The sequence below is a fragment of the Strix aluco genome, chromosome 14 (assembly GCF_031877795.1).
Source record: "Strix aluco isolate bStrAlu1 chromosome 14, bStrAlu1.hap1, whole genome shotgun sequence".
Classification (NCBI taxonomy): domain Eukaryota; kingdom Metazoa; phylum Chordata; class Aves; order Strigiformes; family Strigidae; genus Strix; species Strix aluco.
In genome coordinates this window covers 18361834-18381262 of record NC_133944.1, presented here as the reverse complement: position 1 = coordinate 18381262, position 19429 = coordinate 18361834, and the positions used below count along the sequence as shown (strand labels likewise).

Below are 19429 nucleotides of genomic sequence, written 5' to 3'. Positions count from 1 at the left end.
CTGGTGCCGGCCACGGCCCCCCAGGCGGCGGGGACTGTTTCCCACGCCGGGCACGCGTGACCGGCGCGGCGGCGGAGTCGGGCGGGCAGGGAGGGCAGGGCAGAACAGGGCAGAGCAGGGAGGGCAGGGCAGGGAGAGCAGGGCAGGGCAGGGCAGGGAGGGCAGGGCAGGGCAAACCAGGGCAGGGCCCGCCCGTGCGGGGCCCCGGGCCCCGGCTGCGCTGCCGCCGGCCCCTCGCAGCCGCTGAGGAGACCCAGGGACGAGGCGGCCGCCGCGCAGCAACGGTGCTGCCCGGCGGCGCAGGAGGGCAGCGCCCGCCGCCCACGGCTGCGCGCCCGCGGCAGGGAGCGCGGCGCTAAGGCTACTTCCCTCTCACAATAAACTTGAGGGCGGGCTCGCAGTCCCCTCACGGGGCTCCCACTCCAGCACCGGAGCCGCCGGAGGGCGGGCGGGCGGGTTCGCTCTGCCCCTTGCAGCCCGCCGAGCCGCGCAGCAGCCGCGGGAAGGCGGGCTGAGCGCGGGCGCGCTCCTCGGGGCCGACGGGGAGCGGGAAGCAAAGAGGAGGTACCTTCAGTTCTTTCTCCCGCTCCCCTGCTCTCCTCTTCATGGTGCCGCCTCCGCCAGCCGGCCGCCCCCCGCTGCTCCGAGCAGCTCCCGCCGGCACCGGCCTGGCACGCCGCTTCCCGGGCGACTACAGCCCCCGGCGGGCCCCGCGGTAGGGGGCGGGGCCGGCGGCGGAAGCGGGCGGGAGTCACGCACCGCGCCCTGGCGGAACTACGGCTCCCGGCAGGCCGCGGGGCGCCGCGACCCGGAAGTGGAAGCGTCCCGTTGGCAACGGCAGCAGTTGTTAGCGGAGTGCTGAGAGAAGACATAGGGCTGGCAGGGAGCTGTGAGTACGGGGGGAGCTTTTCCTCCTCTGGGGCACGGCGCGGGGCGGGCAGCGGTGCTGGAGCTACTCAGGGGGCTGTGGTGCCACGTCCCCAGCCCGGGGAGCCGGTGTCGCTGAGGAGTGGGGCTGGCGGGGGTCGGTGCTCTCCCGGCCTGGGGCTGCGCTCCTGAGGAGGTTGTTCCTGACCCGTGAGGCTCCTTCGCTCGCAGCTTAGTGCCCGAGGAAAAGGCAGGGTGCCTCACCACTTTTTAAGAAGTATTGCCGTGGTTCTCCTCAGTTATGGCCTCCGTTATGTATGTAAAAAGGCTGCTGGACTCCAGCGGGGGTTGTGTTCCTGCGCCCGAGGGCGGGAAAACCTGGGGAGCGTAGGCGTTCCTTCGTGAGGCAAACGCTGCCTTTCCTCCCTGCCCCCTCCAGCCGTGTGAGTTATTGTCAGAACTGACAGAGCTGAAGCAAAATTTAGAAAGTGCTTGTAAAATATGTTGAGGGCAAGACACGGTTCTCTTGATTTTTCTGTGTTACAGGTCTGAGAGGTGTTTCTTCCCTCAGACTACAGCAGGATGTTGTGATCTTGTTTCCTAATATCTTCCATATCGTCTCTCTTTTTTTCCTTTCCACCTGCTGGAAGTCACGACACTGCAACAGATGATGTTTGAGAGATGATATGTGTGTGTACACCTACCAAGTAGTAAATGAGATTATTTTAGATGACAAACCCATTAGAATGAAAAAGTTTATCTTTAAAGAATCAATAGAGGAAGAACGTAGCCTGGAAATACTTTGTGATAGGCTAAGATAGGTGGGTGGTCTGTCTCTCCTTTTTTTTTTTTCTTATTTTTTTTTTCTTTTTTCTTTCTTTCTTCTTCCCTCCACCAGAGAAGTGGGGTAGGATTTTGCAAGAAAAGCATCATCTTGGCCATGGCCAAACTCATGAAATTCTAAATCCATGTTGGAACAACAGTCATAACTTTCAAGATTTCACTAGAAACTCACTCTAGCCCCACTGGCTGAGAACTTTTGGAAATTTAAGTAATCCCTCCTCAGTTTTGCTACATTTGAATGATGATGGGAGAACAGTATGCTTCTGAGAGTTATATAAGAATTTGGACCTAAAGCGTGAGCTTTGGTAATTAACTTTAAGTATTCGTGCTCATTACTGTGTGGTCTTGCATAGCACTGCAAACTTGTATGCAGTTTTTCATAGTAATTTGTCAGATTCAGGTGGTGATAGCACCAGTTTTTAAGTAGTGCAGTGTATAAGAAAGTTACCATTTCTATACCATCAGTAGCTATATCTAAAATTCTTGCTTATACCGAACTTGAAATTCTTATAGGTTAATCCCAGAGATAAGGAAAACTTTACTTTCTTTGTATGTGAAGTTCTTTTTTCTTATTTTTTAGGAACAAGAAGTGCTGAGGTGACTGTAGGGTAACCTGTCTTGGAAATAAAAACTGGTTTAAGTTGTTCAAGTTCAGCATGGCGTGTGGATCTGTCCAGACGCAAATACAAATTTATATCTCATTCGCTTTATGATGCTTTATTTTAGGAAATGTTGGACTTTTAAATACAATCACTTTTGCAGCAGTGTTGCTGTACAATTTTATCATATTTAATTGCTTTGGAAATGCTTTCCAAAGAAGTAATACAAACTCCGTGGAGAAATCTCATATGCCTTTAGAAACAGTGCTGCAACTGTTGGCCGCAAGGAAAGTAATTTTGTTTCAGTGTTCGTGATTGACACAGAGGTAATAATCAGAAAGTAACTGTAACATATGTAACACATGATTTTACTGTTTGAAGTGTCCTGTCTTGCAGAAGCATAAATGATGGTTGTTAGTGGTTATTAAAGACATAGCTAGTTCTTCTCTTACTAATGAGGCAAATAAATTGCCAAGTCAAATCCTAAAGCTGTAATTATGTTTTGCCTCCCTAAAACTAGGAGACAGGTTTGTACTATTTCTACCTAAAACCATTAAAACAGTTACTTTGTTTTTATTTTTTTCTTTTCCTGTGGCCCAGGATGGAAAAGAAAGATGAATACTTAATTTTGTCACTTTGTAATGAAAATTAAACAACTAATTCTTCCTTTTACTTTTGAAGATTTCACCTAAGTTTTGGGACTTTAGATTTATAGCAGCTTTTTGTCACTTGTCTTCAAGTAATGCCATGTTGCCAGTAAAAACTGGCTTTCATGTATAGCCCTGCTATGTTTGTTTGCTTACAACTTAAATATTTCTGTATTTTTGCTGCAGTCAGTAATGGATTACTACTGACAAGGGGGTTTTTGTTTGTTTATTTGAGGGACAAGCATTTGTTGTTTTGGTTTTTAAATGAATGGATTTCATTGAATCAGGTGGATTTCATTCACCTGAAAATAATAGGTAGATATCCATAGCAAAGTTTCTTTAGCAAGTAGCAAATAATGAAAAGCAGTAATGGTTGCCTGTGCCTATTATTGTGATAGTTTTTTGAAGCTTGATTTGATAGATTACAAACATTGTGAAGTCATGCCTCTCAGAAATTTGCCAGAAACCGCTGTCATCTTCTGATTTGTGAAGACTAAGACAACCACATTCTTCTCCTTGCTACCATCATGAACCAAATTTTGATCGATCAGCTAGAAGTAAAGATTTCTGTTCCACTTCAATCTCAGTTGCTGTAGTGATATTGACCTGTAATAATGACTGCAACAACGAACCTGGACGAAGTCAGTGACTGCAGATAACACTGATTTAACAAATTACAAAAAAGTTTTGAGGGATTTGTGTGAATAACACAAAAAGAGCTGAGAACACTGAGGAGCTGGATGCTAGTTGATATGTGTCTGTCGTTAGAATTGTGCCATTGGTTACGATGGCTGCATGTCATGGACCTCAACATCACAAAGGAGTATTCTCCACTTCTGTGACTGACAGCATTGAAACTGCAGCTTTATGGCTAATCTACAAGTGTAGATAAGTTCAGACATTTCAACAGTCATGACAAGAAAACATTTGTTCCACACAAAAGAAAGATGTGATCAGGTTGATTTAAACAGTGAAAGCTGGAAATAATACTTTATCCTAAATGTTAGTGATGAAAAAAATAAAGATTGAAAACAAGAATGACTTACAGCAAACTAAATTTCCATTAATCCTTTTCATTCCTTTTGGACAAAGCCATAAGGAGACTTGTTTATGACAGAAGACTTTACTGGTAGAAGAAAGGCATATCTTTAGCAGCAGTTTTGGTTATGATAGAATTAACAGATACTTCATGGAATGTCTGTGGATTATACTGTCACTTCTGTCCTGTGATGCAGGTCTTCAGTAACATGACTGTTAATTTCCCATTGCGTTCCTAGATGTTTTTGGATTCACTGAAGATTTATATCACCTAAAGAATGTAACAAAGACAACTGTCCGAAGGACTTCATGTCTCTTTCTTCATGCTATTTCAGCCTTGCTTGACTCTATGGCCAACATGTAATTTTCTGCACTGTAAGAGAAGAAAGAAACAGTAGTTGTTAACGAGTATCTTCATATATTACACTGAAACAAATAATGCACTTTCTCACATTAATACTTTCCTAATCTCACTTTGTCACGTAGCTAAGCTTTCTGTTGCCTCAAGAAAGAAATGTGTTTGGATTTATGAGAATCATTCATAGGAGAGTCTCTATCTTAGAAAGTAATTTCTCTTATGACAATGATTGAAAGAAGACTAAGAGAATGGTAGGCAACACTGAAATGACTTCATAACCCCCAGCACCTCTGTTTCAAAGAGTCCCATTCAAAATGTGGAAGATGGCATTTCTCGTCTACCAGTTGATGCCTTAAGCTTTGACCTGTCTTAAAATGAACAAACAAATAATTAAAGAGGAAAACACCCCCCCCAACAGGTCTCTTTCCTACATGCACTTAGAAATACGGCCTTAGCCCAAAGGTTGCTGAAGACAACAGTACTAGAACTTTAAAAAGCTAATTCTACATACATTAAATACAACTGAAGCTATTGTATAACAAAGCAGCCATATTTTGTGCATGGATTAAAACTGGCATAACATTAAACTTGAAAGTTTAGATTGTCCTCTGAGTGAAACAATTGAGATTGGAGCATTTATAGTAATGTACAAGACTGTTATTTCAGTGAATCTGTCATTACTTTTTCCTTCATTTTATATGATGTATTGCAGTTCATTCTAGTCTCACAGTTTAAGTTACAGATGGAGGAGACTTTCATTTGAATTTTGTTATCCGTAGATAAGCCATGTCTGTTCCAGCTGATGAAAGTGTGGGGGACCTGCCCGTGAGAGATGTAGGTCTAACTCTAGCTGGAATTGGAGGATTACAAGGTTTGTACCAGCTGCTATTTATTACAGTTACAGACTTTGATCAGTGGCTTCTTTAGTTTCTTTCAAAAATGTTTCTGACATTCCCACTCACAAAATTAAGTTCAAATACCATTCAAAATCTGGGTTAAATTCTGAAAGATACTATGACCCATTCTGTGTTCATGTTGCTTGTTATAGGAGGGGAGTTGCTGTGAGATGCTAAAAACTGGAAATCTCATTGAGCTGTAATGTTCATCCTTCCAGAAGAAAAGAGGACTTTTTTTGCTGAATTGAGGACAAGGCCAGACCCATTTAACAAAATGGGAACCAAAAGTACTATGCAATTCTGATATGTTACTCAGCTGCTATTAGAATGGAACTACTGGGTTTAGTCTTGTAGCAGAGTGAATTTGCAGAATTATGAGTTAATCTTTTCAAACTTCAAGAGGGTGTGTTAACTTTGAAAGATTAGAAAGCATCTCCGTGTTAATGATAATCTTATTTTTTTAAGTAGTATGTTTGACAGTACCTTGTTACTTGCTAAACTATTTCCTTTGTGTTGTCTAGAAGGTAATCATTTTGCTGTATCACCTGAATTACTTTTTTATCTCCAAGAGAGAGGAAAATGGAAGCGATTAATATGCCAATAAATCTGAAAAAATTAATCAACAGACTCATACAAGTGTAAAACATCAAATTACTTGAAAACTTTTCTTTTTTTTTCAGTACTTCAAAATTAGTTAGACTTTGTATTACATGTTGTTGAATGTATTGAAGGTAATTTAAAGTTGTCTTGGTTCGGGTAGAATCGTCAACTACACAGAATTTAAAAGCTCGACAAGGTGTATCACGAATCAGTCGAGAGGAACTAGAAGACAGATTTCTTCGTTTACGCGATGAGAACATCTTACTCAAACAGCATGCAAATAAGCAAGAGGAGAAAATTAAAAGGTATGTGTTTTAATGTTTTTATTTTAGCTCATAATAACATTTTTGCCCTTTAAAGCATTATCAACAAATTAAAAATCATGCTGATTTCTCTCAGAGTGCTTTTTAAAGCAGTAGCAAAAATCACTCATTGGAATTCATTTTTGTATTGATTTCTGGTTGTCTCTGTGGTGTGTGGGATATTTTTTGTGGTGGACAGTATTAGATTTCCATGTAGAGAGGTTCACCACTACCCACCACTTTGGAGTTGGCACCTTGGGTTCATAGCTGTGCTGTCTGAACACAGATATAACAGGTGTTCTGGGAACTGAGGAAGAGGCTATAGAAGCCTAATTATTCATCAGGGATTTCATCCTAGAATCAAAATGGCCTATACAGAGAGATTCTGCCCCTTTTTTTGTCATTATCTGTCCTCCATGAAGTTGACTAACATCTACCTTTTATCATCTAGTTAACCCTAAAATATCTTTATAATTATGATCATCTCTCCTGTATTCAGGTAACTTCATTGAAGGCACCCCAAGTAGCATGGGGCGCATAGTACCCAGTGTACCCAAACATAAGCAGACAACTTGAGGCTTATTATTAAACTTAGTGCTGTGCTGGACTCAGCAGAACTGTTCATGGTATTACCATATTCCAGGAGGACTAATGAATCCAGAAGCACTGTGACTCCGTGTTCACATTGTGCTGTACTTAAGCTAATAAAATCTTGCTGCATCTAAGCTAGCTTCTGGTCAAGAAGCTAACCGATTCATGAAAGGGCATCTGAAGATATTGTTTCAAGTGGGACTGTTTCATACTTCTCTAAAGTCCAAAACATTCTTTCCTTTTGACACAGTACTCAGTGAGTCAGGATCAAATTGACCAGCATGACATAACTTCCATTTTTTCTGTCAGGCTGCTGTCAAATACAAGCTGGTGGAACAAATGAATTGTTTGCTTATTCCAAATGGCATTTCCTGTGTTTCTGTCAGATGATTTATCAAATGTACTCATCGTTCACTTCAGTAAAATTACACAGAATGTCCAAATTGGAATACCTGAATTAGTATTTTAAGGCACAGAAAATATAAAATACAATGTTTGTCTAGATTGCCAGAGAAAAATCTTAACTTCTTAAGCTAATTTTTTCCCACCATCCCTCATGCCAAAGCCCTTGTAACTAAAAGTTTGGAATGAATTTGCAGTTGAAGTACATTGGAAAAAAAAACCAAATAAACAAAAATCCTGCTTACAGGCAAGTAACATTCTGTGACATCCTAAAGTTATTATGGACTTTTTTTGTTTCACTTTTGTTCTGTTAAGTAGAAGCTTCTGTCCACAAGTATACAAAAATAAAACAAGCCCCTTTAAACAAATGAAGTGTGTCCTTTTTTAAGTTTTCATTCTGGGCCTGCAAAAATAGGTTTCCTGTAAACTAGATACAGGTCTTGAAGATGTGCCACCACTTTTGTAAAGTCTTGAACTTGTCTTTCTCATCAAAGCCACCTTTTCTTTCTTTATATGCCAAGTTTTTTCCATTCGCTGCTGGGTATGTTTTCTGTTCTTGTATATTACATCACCCCCATGTGCCCTCTCTGCCTTTTGTTCCAGCTTACCAATGTTTATCAAAACTAAAGGAAATCAAAGGTACAACTCTTGAGATGCCAAAAGCAAAATTTGTATCCTTTTAAAGATAGATGAAAACCATATCCTCTGTATCTAATTATATTCTTCAGCTAACCGTTCCTTCTCTGAAGCACGTTGGTAACATTTACCAAGTATAAAATTGAGACAGTAATGAGAACTATTAAGTCTCTTTTTCTGGAGTGCCTTCTTAAATATCTCCACCTATATGTTTTAGCCACTTTAGAACTGAAATATATATTTAAATCCTAAAGTACTAGAAATGATATTTCGTTGGAATGTTGCATATTATTAGCATTCTTTCAATAGTTGAATGTTTTGTGGAATTGTAGCTTTTATAGTTTGCCCCACCACATCCCAAATCTGTAACTTTACTTAACAGCATGCAGAGGTGCCTATATAAGGTCATGCGTTAAAAATTACATTTAAGCAGCATATGGAGTAAATATGTGTCCTCCCTTTACTAACCTTAAATGATAAGCCTTAGGAAACTGTTATTTGTCAGTGCTATAAAGCAGATTGCTGCACAGTGGTTTCAATTATCTTCAAAGAGTTCTTCACAGGCAGTAATAGTTATATCAAAACCTGAAATTTATTATTCAGGTTCTATGCTGAAGTCTTCACAGTGATTATGTTCCTTTCAACAGAATGCTTTTTATGCTGACTTTTCACATTCTTTTTCATCTTTTTTTATTATTTTCCCCAGAATGGCCACCAAGTTAATACGGCTTGTTAATGATAAAAAACGGTCTGACCAGGTTGGTGGCGGCCCCAAGCGGCTGGGTCAGGCTGTGGAGCTGGAAGAAATGATTGAGCATTTGCAAGAAAGAGTTCGTGAGCTTGAGAAACAAAACGAAAGCCTTCGCAGTAAACTCATTTCAACTAAACAGCAGCTCCAGATTCAAGGCCACAGGCCTTGTCCATACAGCTATGTTCAATCTCGTATTAACACTGGTCTCAAAGTGAGTGAGGCTGCTGGCATGCCGGAGCACACAAAGAAAGGTATAATTCACATTTATTAAAACCAGTGGTTTATATAGGTACGGCTAATTATTACTTCACTGTAGGAAGTACATACATTTTTCTGTTCATCAGTGGGCAATAGTGCCTGTAGGCAGAAAGATTGTTCTTCCCCCTTTTTCTTGTATTTATTTGTACCAGTCACAGCAACGTGTTTACCTTTGAAGTCCTCATTTTGAGAATCTACAATGGTAGGGTTAAAACAAAAGTACAGATTTGAAAATAAAGTAGTTACCAAGCAAGTTTTCTAATAGTTAAAATAATGAGACTTTCTTTGTATAACTTCCCTACATGTTAAAGGCTTATAAAAGAAGTATATGAAAAAGTTTAGTGTTATCATGTTAGAACAAAGTTTTACATCTGTAGTTTGTTTGCACATGTTTTTCCTTTTTTAATTTCAAGGTTTGTTCTAGTCTCTTGATACATGTGTGCACAACACTGCAGACTTGAAAAATCTATTACATGTGTGGACTTTCAAAAGCGAATACCACAATGCAGCCATCTTTAATGATGCTTTTTACTGTCAAGACTTACTGCTTAAGGCAGTCTCACTCTCAGTTCTTTATTTATGGTAGCTACATTTGGAAATTACACTTTCAAACCTTTTTATTTTCATATGAACATTTGTAGAAGTAGTTGTACTCAGTTAACATACACTGGACAGATAATGTGTTTAAAAAAAAAAAAAAAGGCAACTATGGCCCTGATTCAAAACTGAGTCAGCAGAATAGTCTCAACTCCTACAAGCTATGGATCAGGCTGATGACCAGTTATATTGTGTTTTTTCTCCATCTCACCCTCCCACTGATCTTTCTTTTGGTTACGCTGTCTATTCAGGTATATGAAAACAGAAACAATTGTCATGTTTTTAGACAGGCAATAAAAAGCAATTTGCACAGAAGTTCTAGTGTGCCTATTTCAGTTGTAAGACCGTGTCCAAACTAGAAGGGATTCTCATAATTTGAGTGCTATGAATATGCAGTTTCTTAAACACACTTTTCTAAGGTGAAGACTATTATTAAAAATCTAGTAACCACTACTCAGAACTTGAACACGGTAGTGTTGTCTTCCAGAAGGTCAGAGAACATTTTCTATAGTATTCATTAGCATAGGATGTTTCATGTTTTTCTCTTGTGTGTTTTCTCATCCTGCCTTTTCATTAATGATGATAAACCTAGCAGTCTGGTGCCAGGTATGTGCCTCCTATCTTTAAAGACTGCTGGACTCATAGATTGCTCTATGAAACCATGAAGCTGAATGTCAAAACACTTTTAGCGCTTATCAGAAAATATTCAGAAAAGTTATCCAAAAATAAAATGACTGGAAAAATTCAGGAGACCTTAGCTGTCTCCAGGGTATGACAAGAAGAATGCACAAGTGATAAATGCACCGTACTGTATCTGCTTTGTGTTTGGCTGATTTACAAATACTGTAGCAAGTCAGTCCAAAAGGTGTGGTCAGGTGTGAATGTTCACTAAATACTCATCGGTTTCTCTTATTGCTTTCTTTGAGTACAACCATCAAGGATAAATCATGATTTGAACAAAAATAAATTAAAAATATATACTTAAGGCATATATATACACATATGTATATAGTAAAATTGCCAGTACCTTAAAATAATACTTAAAAGATCAAAATTCAAAATATATATATAAATCAAGTTAACTCAGCACAAATGCAAAGTAGGTACATTTTTTCCAATCATTTTGTGAACCTGCTGGTATCATTGTACCTTGAACCTAAATGACTCAATTTTGGAGACCGAGGGATGGCAGCCTTAATGCTGTATTTGAAATTTAATGCATAGTTTGGTCCCACCTCTAAACTCCATTAATTTCTTCTTGCTGAAGAAAGAGAAGTAGGACAAAGAGATTTGGAGAAACCACTGCTTTTGCTCCTTAAGTAATTTCTCACTTTTTGTCTTCACCAGGGACTTAGTATGCTTCTAAAGAACAGAAGGAAATTATTTGCACTGCTGCTAAAAATGGTTCTGTCTAGGTGAATGGCACTCGTGACTTTGTAAAGAAAGTGCCATCAGAGAAAAAGTGATTACAAGTCCTTGTTCCTGTTTAATAATATTGATATTATTCTTCTTTGAAGACACCATCTCTGTTCTCTGTCTTTAAAAGTAAAATCTTCTAAGAAAAACATTTCAAGACATGTTTTTAACACTTCTCTTTAACAGTGCATGCTGTATTGCCTGTAGTTCAAAATTTACAGCAGCTATGTTGCAGATACTCTGATTTTCTCTTTCCATGTGAATTTGATGTAAAAATACTTTTTATGGCATCTATATAGGAGTTGTAAGTGTTTGTACTGCATAGAGATTGTTGTTTTGTTACATGTTTTTTCATGCGGCATGACAAAAATTTATCTTTTCTTTGTTTTCAGGAATGAGATTGCAGGATTTAGAAGCGAGATCACCTAACTTTTTGCTCCCAGTATATGAACAGAGTCTGCTCGAGGATTCAAAGGCTGAAATAAGAAATTTGTATGATTTTCATATTTCTTAATTTTTGGCAATATAACTGTTAAAACTTGCGGGTTTCTGGAAGGAAATACATTTTTCAGAGGTTTTCACTTCAGAAATTAAAGTCAAGTCTTTGGATCTGAAAACAGTAACACTGGTAATGCAGAAGTGTTTTATGATAAGGAAAACATAGAATCAGGGATTTAGAATGCAAAATGAAGGTGCATAAGAATTTGGCTGGAAGTTAAAATTGATCTTCAATGGCGAGCCTCTCTTTTTGCTGGAATACAATGCTGCCTAGCTTATTACCTGACAAAACTGACAAAAGCAGAAAGAACCTTAGAGGCAAAATTATTATCTTAATTTTGTTATTGCAGTTTAGGAGTTATTACATAACTCCTAAAATGTGTGGGATAACCCACACAAGTGATGACTGTATTGAATGCGTTATGCTGACACATTTAAGCTTCATTTCTAGAGGTGGCCAGATTTCACAGGTAAGTTGCAAAAAGCACAGTATGAGATAGTAATGTAAAATGGTTTTGATTCACTTCTGCCTTTTGAAAGTTGGTTTGTAGTCCAATTGCACATTTTAACTAAGATTGAAGCTCAGGAAACTCTTGATAACATCCTTAACATAGAGACTGCATAGGAACAGAGAAGTTATATAGGGAGGAGAAGAGGTAGTTAACATCTAATTTAAAGATATTCAGGTCTGATTAGGCCATTTTTCTTCTTCTATGTTGGAACCTCTTATGCTTTTTAGACATCTGGTTTTCTGAAAGATCCTTTCAGTATGTGTGTTTCTTTCCATAATCATTTACCTAAATCAGATTTATTACAATATCCATAAATGCTAAATTTTCAATAAATGGACAAGCTAAGTATACAAATATATGAATTAATGTGCAATTATGTATTTTGTCCTTGAAATTTTGTAAACACAAAGATTTAGTGGCATCGTAGGAAATAATTTTGCAGACATATTCTTATAAATTATTTTAAAAAATAAATTTAAATTATTTAACAATGTTTAAATTGCACTCTTGCTACATCCTGTCTGAATTTAACCCTTGCTGAACAGTTAAAAATAAAAACCAAAAAAATCGCATTATTACAGAATGTTGTTAATGAAAAAAAAATAGTGATTATAGTGATGGGCCTAGAAAAGGCTATTTCTCCTATGCCTATCACTTTTGAAGACTAGGAAAATAAGAGCTATTCATTAAGACTGCCATGAATCTTGGTGTTCGCAATAGCTTTTCTCCTAAGAATGACCAAAAATATTGTGTTATAATGCAGAAAATATTCAACTAGCGGTTTTTTCATGGGTTTCAGTTCTCATAAAGGTGGAAAAAATAACCACAGTTGCTCAGAATGGTGCACTCAGGCACAAAAGCAAACACACGACCAAAAAACTCAAGGTGCTTTTAAGTCTACGATAGGTCTATGAAATAATGAAGAACTACAGCTGATGCATCAAAAGCTTTAGAGTGGAGAAACATTTGTAGATGAGTTGTGCTAGGTTAATGGTTGGACTAGATGATCTTCAAGGTCCTTTCCAACCTAGTTGATTCTGTGATTCTGTTGCTTATTCTTATTAGAAAAAATGTTACTGGAAAAGATATCTGAGATGAACTTGTCAAGAAAATCAAAATCACAAAGTTAAGGCCTACTAAAAATATTTGGACTCCGATCTCTATAGTTTTCTGCCTTTTTTTAAAAATTGCATTTACTGGATAAATTCCACTGTTAAAGACACATCATCTGATTTTTTTTGTGTGTGTGTATGTAAAATTATCTAAGTCAGAATAATAGTTTAAAAATTACTTTCACTGCTCCATCCATTGAAGATCTCATATGCTTTTGATAGCTAGTAATGGTGTTTTCCTTTTCAGAAAACACTTGGTCCTAATGGATTAGGAGGAGGATACTTTTACTATAGAATGTGAGAAACTGCGGATGATGTTTTCAGCTAGGTTTGCTAAACATTATTCAGTCCATATAAACATTTATTTTAAGAGTTTGTGTTGTGTTTGAATTATTTATCTATTTATTGTACTATTCCATCTTTTCATGTGGTGACCTTTAATTATTTTCATAGTAAGTTGAACTCTTAAACCTCTGTTGTGATGCATGTCATTAAGAAATACATATTTTGCTGTACACTTTTAAAATTTTTGCTGTCTTGAGTTTTAGTGTGATTTTTTTTTTTTTTTTTTCTTTTATTAAAGAGTTACCTGGTTTTGCAATGTGAGATGTTTTTACTTGCAGGGAGACTGTGATTGAGTCCCAAAGGGAACACATCGAGGAACTAGAATGTGCCAGAGACACACTTTTGAGTCAGCTAAGGAGGAAAGGAAAGGAAATTGAAGAATCCGCAGTACAGCTGAAAAAGCAAGAAACAACAAGCCAAAGGTATTGTGAAAAATGGAATCTTCATGGTGGAAGCATTAGAAGAGCTATGCCACAATGGTTATATGTAGCTGTGAAAATTACTCATTCTGTTAAGAAATATGTGCTTTTATTCTTTTTTTTTCCTTTTGCTGAAACTGACTTATAAAATGTTTTATCAAATAGCCATGAATAATTCTAAGCAAGAAGATTGTTATGATAATAGGTTATGATGGTTTTTTGCAAATAAACAAAGAAGTTCATAATTACCATTTTAGAGAATTCATTTCCAGCTGATTCAGATTCAATTGAAGTTCAACTCCTTAAATGTTAATAATCTCTTGTTTCTTCAATATAAATCTTAGAAAATTTTAGATATAGGTTCATAGTGGATAATTTAATGTTCATTAATACTCATTGACAATTTGGAGTCTACAAATAGTAGAAAAATAATAGCCCTGTAAGGGTAGATTAAGAAATTTCTGAAGATATATGGTATAGCTGTGAAGGGAAACAAAGTCAAACAAACATGCTTGCAGAATGTGTTTCACAATAAAGCCACTAATAGTTTAATCTCTTTCTCTCCTTTCTTCTTTCACTTTTGTAAAAATATATGCAAAATTACATAACTTTGCATCTATTTTCCCTCTTTTGACTGTTTCAATTTCAGCTGGTTACTTTTAATTATATTAAGGATCTAACGTGGCATGATCCTGCATTCCTTTTTCATTTGATTTCAGTGAAAGTTCTACTTGGATGAGAAATATGTAGTCAGTTCTTTAACGGCCTTTCAAGGGAGGGACCCCGTTATTATGTGTGAGCATTCTTTTGTGCATCAGTGGTGCTACATAAATAATACATCATAATGTTTGCTATTAAATTATTTACCAAGTCATAAGTCTCCCCTATTCAGAATTTCCTTTCTATAGTTTAAATAGGTTCAAGAAGTTGTTATCATAAATAATTTCTCAGTCTATGCCTACAGTGAATTCAGAAAATATTTAAAACATTTTTTTCATTATTTGAAAATAATCTGATACAAATCTCAAAGAACTTCTTTGCTTGATATTTCTATAGATAAACACTGTTCTTTAAGTAAAGCAGGCAGAAACTGAACATACATCTAAATTTGATGTCAGCTACCATATTTCTGTGAAATTTTTAAGGAGTTTTAAAGTGAAGATACATTTCAAATTCAACTAAAAAAAATCCTTAAATAAAGTCAGGCTATAGAAGTAGTGCAGACCCTTGTTTAATTATGTTTATCAAATTACTTGTATACAATCCATGATACTTGACCTAATCTGTGAATTCATGTTTGAAGTTCTGGAAGTATTTCCTTTATAGTCTATTTTTTGTTTGAAACGCAATAAAACGTATGTTAAGTATTTAAGAGTTACTGTGTTTGGCTGAAGACACTGAGAAAGAAATTGAAAAATGTCCACTAGTGCATATCTAGAATACTGTGTATTCTATAATTTTGCCACTAGAATACTTTTATGGAAGGCTGTTAATCCCCATGTTTTTCAAGTTATTTTTCTTTTATGCTGAATGGACCAGAGCCAGAACTTAGAGGGATACTAATCTCTCCAGGTTTAACAGTAACTATAGGTACCCATACATACTCTCTTTAGGAGATTTTCATTAGCTTGCTTTCTTGGAATTCTTGTAACTGCTATCTAGAACAGTCTGTGTTTGTTGTTTTATTACACAAATAGATTTATAGGTTCTATGTAATTCTTATTTTTAATCTTTGCATCATCAGAGAAGAAACTGTCAATACTGGAATCTTGGAGGAAAAACTGGAAATTTGGATGACTGATAAGGTCATTTTATTTTGTCTTTGTAGCTTATGTCTTTGAATTTTGGCACAATTGACAGCTTTTTCTTCTGTTTTATGAGAATATACTTGGCTGTCATCTAGTTACATTACTACCCAAAGACAGTTAAATCTGTTGAAATTCTTTAGGAACTGTATGGTGCCACAAAGGACATAATAAATGTGCTTCCATCAAGCTTTATGTTGTAGTGCCATTTGACTTCAGCCTGGTGTTAACAAAATTAGGTTACTTTCAACCTTTAGGAAAACATTCTTTATTGTGCTACACAATTAAGAAATTCTTGCGATTGAAATAACTGTAGTTTCCAAGTAGTGAAGCAGCCATAGTTAATAAACATTGATCCATCAGTGGTAAGGGAGGGAGATACTAGTTATCTTGAGTCTATACCCACAAGAAATCCAATAATATTTTAAAGCTGCCTTTGCAGCTTCACTACAGTTTCTGTGTAACAACACAAGAGCTATATAGCAAAGCTCTGTTCATATGCAGTGTATTCCTTGAGATTATTATTGTAACATGGCTGCAGTCAATTTTTTTTCAATATTTCATTAGTGATTGTTTGGGGATTGTGTCAGGAATATATAATTCTGACTTAATTCTGATTCAAGGGAAAAACTTGTCCAGTGGGTTATTAGACTAAACACATTTTCTGAAGTACAAAATTTAACTGAATTTACCTTGACTGTTTTTAAAGATGGCCAGAACCATAATAACCTCATGTTTTGATGTCTATGAATGTGCACTACACAGTGCACAAGTTAAAACATTAAATGTAAACAATCCCATTTTCCAAGCAGCTAGTTTCAGACAACTTAATTGCTCATGCTACTTTCCATAAACGTTTTTAAAGCCACCTCAAAATGCATTTGTGAAACAGGTATTTAGTATTTGCACATTTGTGCATTTTTTTTGTGGGTTTGTTTGATGAAAAAACTTATTTGCCAGTCAGTTTTTAGTTCCTTGGGCATTTTTTGCTACAACACGACTTTGGAATTAAACCTATTAAATGTGTGGATTTTTGGACAGGAGTATCGTGTCTGACATGCTCATGACTTCTGTGTGTGTATTATAGCATTGCAGACTGAGATTGAAGTGTGGAACATGTTAGTCACAACGCATTATCTAAAGGGTTTTGGGACACTAGCAATTTGGGACATTAGCAAATTTGCTAAATCATGTCTAATATAAAAAAAAACCCTTATATTTGCGTTCCCTTATGTGATTTTTCATATTTTACCAGTTTCCCTAGAGTGCATGACTTTTTTTCATTTATAGATAGCTCTTTAGCCAGCAAAGAAATGTAGAGTTTTATATTTGTATTTAAATAATTTAATAACTAAATGCTAGAGCTATCGATGCAATGTTAATGTTTTGCTTATTGCAAATATACTATCAATTACAACATAAAGGTGTTACTAGAAGGTAATCATTTGGGGGATTTTCCCCCCTTTATATTTGACTTCCTAGAAGAAATAAGAGGCAAAGAAAAAAACATAATGTGTATCAGCATATAATCCTGTCAGTTCCTAAGCATTGTAAAATGAGAAGAGTAGTGCACATTGATGTTCTAGTCTTGACTTCTCTGCTTGGGAGTCCGTGTATATATCTTGGCCATTGATGCATTTATGACTCGGAACTGTTATCCTAGAAACCTTTTGTTTATTTTGCCAGACAGAGAAGGTAAGTGATCCTGAGAAGTATGGTGGTGATACTTTTTTACTTGATTGTTTTTCTTGTTCTGAATGTGAATGGGGAAAGTTTGTGAGCCACTAGTCCAGCTGATACAATAGTCTGGACTCTCTAAGAGTAGTCTCAGTATTGTATCCATGTCCTGCTCATATGGAAGCAAAGACAAGACGCAAGGGATGTGGTTTAATTAGACCTCAATTTTATTAGCTTAGCCATCTGGGATTTACTGGCATAAATTTGTACAGTGCAGGTCAAGATCCTTTCTTTAATCATTTCCTTCTGGTGTAGTTTGCTATCAGTCCCCTGTTCCCACACAGCTGGTCCCCAGCCCGTTATTGGGACCCCACTCTATATGCTTTTAATCCAAATGATAAGAGGTCTGGAAAAGAGATTGTCTCTTTGGTGTACTTCAGACATTAACCCCAAACATAATTCTTAGCTTTTTAAAGTCACTTTCTCCTAACTTCATTTCCAATTTCAGAATTTTTAATCCAGCTTTAAGATGAGGTTTAGAGTGAAAGGATAGAGTTCACGTTCCTTATTTCTGCACTTGTGGTAGAAGGCATGCTAGAGCTAAATCAGTATGCCGTTAATTCAGGCTATTGCCTCAAAAGGGATATTATTCCCATTTTCTAACTTCTGCTCCAGGTCTACCTCCATGTCTTCAGGTTCTGTGGCAGAAGTTTTGGCTTTTTGGGCAGTAGAGAAAATAGCGAATGAGCTGTTTAAGTACAGGTTTATTCTTATACATTATTTTGTTATTTTTTGAGTAAAATATTATCTATTTAAGTGAAAGCTAGCATTGACCTTTATATCAAATCTGTATATAACCTCTATTTTTAAGTTATATTAGAATACCTGGGCAGATGTTCTGGGAGCAGAGTACATCAACTACCTGGGAGGGAGAAAGCTGTGTAGATAATCAATCTCTATTCTGTTCTACTGTTTTGGACTTCATTTATAGAAAATTAATTTTCTCAACAGAATCTACCTCAATTAACCTTGCCTTGCCCACAAAATCTGAAATGATTTTGTTCTTCAACAGCAAGCTCCTTGTCATGTGCCTAGATGCATTGGACATTTCTTAGACATATTTTATGTAACTAAATAAATAAAATATTGTGGAAGTACTACAGACAAATAATTTTGTTGCTCTAGCCTATAATGAGAGCTGAGATCGTGATTGATGTAATGTACTAATGAGAAATTAATGGCACATGCTTTCTGTAGCTAGAAGCTTTGTGAGGTAAATACTCTTATAATTGTAAGAATTGAAAGGATCCAAATAAAAAGTAATTTTTCACTTCCAAATTTGAATAGTTATAATATCGGTACCCCAAACCTGTTTAAATCAAATGCTGTTTCATTCACTGTTGAAAAAATAGTTAATGTTGATTGTCAGGAGCCATGGGGCTTACATCTGTACATCATAAATTTCACTATCATCTGCTCTTTTTTCTACTTAAAAAGAAAAAAAAAGCCCCCTGCTTAAAAAAAAAAAAAAAGCCCCCTGCTTAAAAAAGAGGGGGGGGTGGGGTGGGGGGGTGGGGGGGAAGAAAAAGCCTTTGAAGGCATCAGAGGCTTTTGTTTGATGTGTGGAACAAGATTAATAAAAACGTGCCACTACATTAGGTTTTAAATAGCTAGCATGAGACAGTGCTGCTGTCTATACTCACCACAACTTTGATTTATGTAGATAACATGTTTAAGACATATGATAGTTTTAACATTGCATTAGGGCTGTTTCGTGGGGAAGATCTCAGCTTTGTGACTGTGTTTATCTTCTGTGTAAGGACAATTAACCAGGCAATGCCAAAACACAATAGGATTTGATATTTTACAGAATAAAAGGAAAGTATTTCATGTACTCAGCTGGTTTACAGATGTGTAAGCTTTGTAGTCCATTTTCTTGCTCCAGCGTGGCATTGTGACAATTCGTCCAATATGTCTAAAATAGATAAATATTGGAAGAGAAATTACCTTTTCAAATGCTAAAGATTTATTCTGATTTTATCATACTTTATATTAATACAAATCAGAATTGGTTTCTCTTCCCATACTTGAAGAAGCTGTGAAAATAATGGTATTTAATTTTACTGTTTGAAGTAAGGGAAAACATCTAAATAAATATTTATTTAAATTTTGAATTATTTTAGACATCCTTTCTACTAAACAGTACATTCTCAAATTAATCTTAGAATTGTAACAACATAGAGCATCTATCTACATGAAT

General features: G+C 36.9%; 2 protein-coding genes across 26 annotated transcripts in view; one reads left to right on the top strand and one right to left on the bottom strand.

Annotated features, from left to right (window-relative positions):
• The window catches only part of FTO (FTO alpha-ketoglutarate dependent dioxygenase), a 257836-nt gene extending 257156 nt beyond the window's left edge, over positions 1-680 (bottom strand). For 10 of the 11 annotated variants that reach the window (XR_012625144.1, XR_012625143.1, XR_012625145.1 and 7 more), the window contains exon 1: positions 569-680. Coding sequence is in view for 7 of the 11 variants with exons in the window: in XM_074839987.1 (XP_074696088.1) it covers positions 569-607 (39 nt within the window). In the remaining 4 variants the exon portion in view is untranslated. The remainder of the gene's footprint in view (positions 1-568) is intronic. The other variant, XM_074839991.1, reaches the window with a different exon arrangement.
• Positions 681-801: 121 nt separating this feature from the next.
• Positions 802-19429, top strand: part of RPGRIP1L (RPGRIP1 like) — an 80927-nt gene continuing 62299 nt past the window's right edge. For 8 of the 15 annotated variants that reach the window (XM_074839982.1, XM_074839983.1, XM_074839979.1 and 5 more), the window contains exons 1-6: positions 802-889; positions 5132-5223; positions 6009-6153; positions 8486-8781; positions 11194-11293; positions 13547-13690. In XM_074839982.1, the coding sequence (XP_074696083.1) occupies positions 5139-5223; positions 6009-6153; positions 8486-8781; positions 11194-11293; positions 13547-13690 (770 nt within the window). In that variant the 5' untranslated portion in view covers positions 802-889; positions 5132-5138. The other 7 variants (XM_074839972.1, XM_074839976.1, XM_074839974.1 and 4 more) reach the window with 7 other exon arrangements.